General features: G+C 44.5%; 1 protein-coding gene across 1 annotated transcript in view; it reads right to left on the bottom strand.

Moving 5' to 3' along the window:
• Nucleotides 1-1,337, bottom strand: part of NFIB (nuclear factor I B) — a 271,468-nt gene extending 270,131 nt beyond the window's left edge. The window contains exon 1 of the mRNA XM_019517573.1: nucleotides 744-1,337. Coding sequence (XP_019373118.1) covers nucleotides 744-761 — 18 coding nt within the window. The 5' untranslated portion in view covers nucleotides 762-1,337. The remainder of the gene's footprint in view (nucleotides 1-743) is intronic.
• Nucleotides 1,338-2,116: the final 779 nt, after the last annotated feature.

Here is a 2,116-nt window from a genome sequence, read left to right as displayed (position 1 = left end):
CACGAGAGAGAGAGAGAGAGAGGAATGAATTAAACTGCAGGCACAACTCCCCCAGCAATACAGCAGAGTGAAAAACCCCCAACAACAGAAACAAGCCCCAAAACTTTCCGAGACAAAATCCGACAGAGCAACTGAACATCATACACTACAACACAGTGGGAAAGAGTCCTGCCTGTTTCCAGAGACCACCTCTAGCCCAGCACACACAACCATCACTGCCATTTTTCCTCAAAAGTACACACGGCTGGAGAAAAGTGCATTCGTTATAACAACACCAAGGCAGCTCAAAGGTGAGAAAAGCAGAACACTTTACAACCAGAAAGAGAGGGGGGAGGGGGGGAAGAGACTGTCTACAAAGTACAAATAAAGTAGCATTTGCATTAATCCTTTCCAGCGTTTAACCGATAGTTGTCTGCCAGAGAAGAAGGGGGGAGGGGGTGGAAAGTTGAAGCAGGAAATGTGCCAAGTTCAGCACTTTTGGATGCAAACTCCCATCAACTGATTCCTGGCATAAAAGTGTGACCCATATACAAAAGCTGCCAAAAAAGCAAAATATAAACAATCCACCATTTATATCTCATCCTGTAAAGCAGAAGTGATATCAGCATTTAGGAAGGGGGTATAACATCCACTTTGAAACCACAGAGACAAATCTCAGCCTGGAGAAGAAGAAGAAGAAAAGAAGAAAAGGCAACAAGCCAAGTAGATTGAAAAAAAAAAGCATCGTTTTCAATGCCACATACCATTGCACTGTATTGCATTAAATAAATGGGATCCTGAAATCTGTAACACACAACACAGGGCCGTTGGCTTCACATTTCTCAGGTAACAAATTTATTCTTTTCTCAAGGGCTCGGTGTGGTTTGTTTGTTTTTTGTTTGGATTCCCAGGAGTGGCCTTCTGCCTTTTTTTGTTAAGAAAAAAAATATTGTTATTGTTATTTGCTCGGTTTTTAAATATATATATCTATATAGACATATATAGCTATATATATAGAAATGGAGACACCGAACGGGAAGAAAATTCTTGGCCAGAGGAGGGGAAAAGGCGGTAAAGTTAAAGTCTATAGGCAGTGGGCAGCCCCCTCCTTCTCCTCCTCCTCCTCCTCAATCTCTCTTTCCAATCTTCCTTCCTCTTTGAGTTGCAAGGCTGGAGAGTAGGTTTTGGTGGCGGACTTGAACGCGGTCCAGGAGAGGCTGAGCCCTTTTTTTTGGAGCTGGGCTGGTCTCTATGTATGTGTGTTGCTGCCTCTTTTTTTCCTTCCCCTCTCTCTCCCTCGTCTCTCCCCCCTCTCGGGTCTGGCTCTGCAGAATGAGCTGGCGATCCCAGCGCGGAGCTGCGTACTTGGCCTCCTTCCACCTCCCCGCGATTGGACAGCCCAGCGGCGGTGGCTTCCCTTAATCACCACCCACCAAACCACCCCTCCCCGCGCCCCGAGCCCGCGCCCCTCCCCGCGACCCCGTGGGAAGCGCGGCTCTTCGCTTCCGCCTGGCGGCTGCATGAGAAACCGAGCCCGGCCTGGGAGGGGTATATTTGCATATTCATCGCGCCGCAGCCAATGAGAACACGCGGAGCTGGAGGGGGCACCAGCGCTAAAGTATGCGGTTCCAGACAGGTCAGAGACCCTGAAATCAGCAGATGTCAATTGAGTCTACACAGTTCTTTTTAAACGCAAGTCTTTGGGGTGGGGGTGTCTATGTGTGTGCGCTTGAAAACGGCAGGACTGTGCTGACTGTGCATTGTTTTCCAATGTTGTTGTAAAGGCACAGGTTTTGTCCTGTAAAGCACAAGTTTATATCGCAATTCCATTTTGGGGAAAAAAGGGATCAAGTCTTTCTGTTGCACATTATATATACGGTAATTATTTTAATTTCAATATTTATATCAAATACATGTGTAACAGGAAGACTTGATCCATATATTATACTTTTATATATATAAATACAAAATATATCTAATGTAGCTATAGATACATATATACATAGCTTTATAAACACATTAGATATCTATCTATCTATATCAAGTCTTCCTCTTGTATATATATTTGATATAAATATTGAAATCAAAATAATAATGACCATGTGTGTGTGTGTGTGTGTGTGTGTGTGTGTGTGTG

This window comes from Gavialis gangeticus, unplaced genomic scaffold (genome assembly GCF_001723915.1).
Source record: "Gavialis gangeticus isolate Ggan-Ray unplaced genomic scaffold, GavGan_comp1, whole genome shotgun sequence".
Taxonomy (NCBI): domain Eukaryota; kingdom Metazoa; phylum Chordata; order Crocodylia; family Gavialidae; genus Gavialis; species Gavialis gangeticus.
The sequence above is the reverse complement of the archived record's forward strand: the minus strand, read 5'-3'. Positions and strand labels throughout refer to the sequence as shown.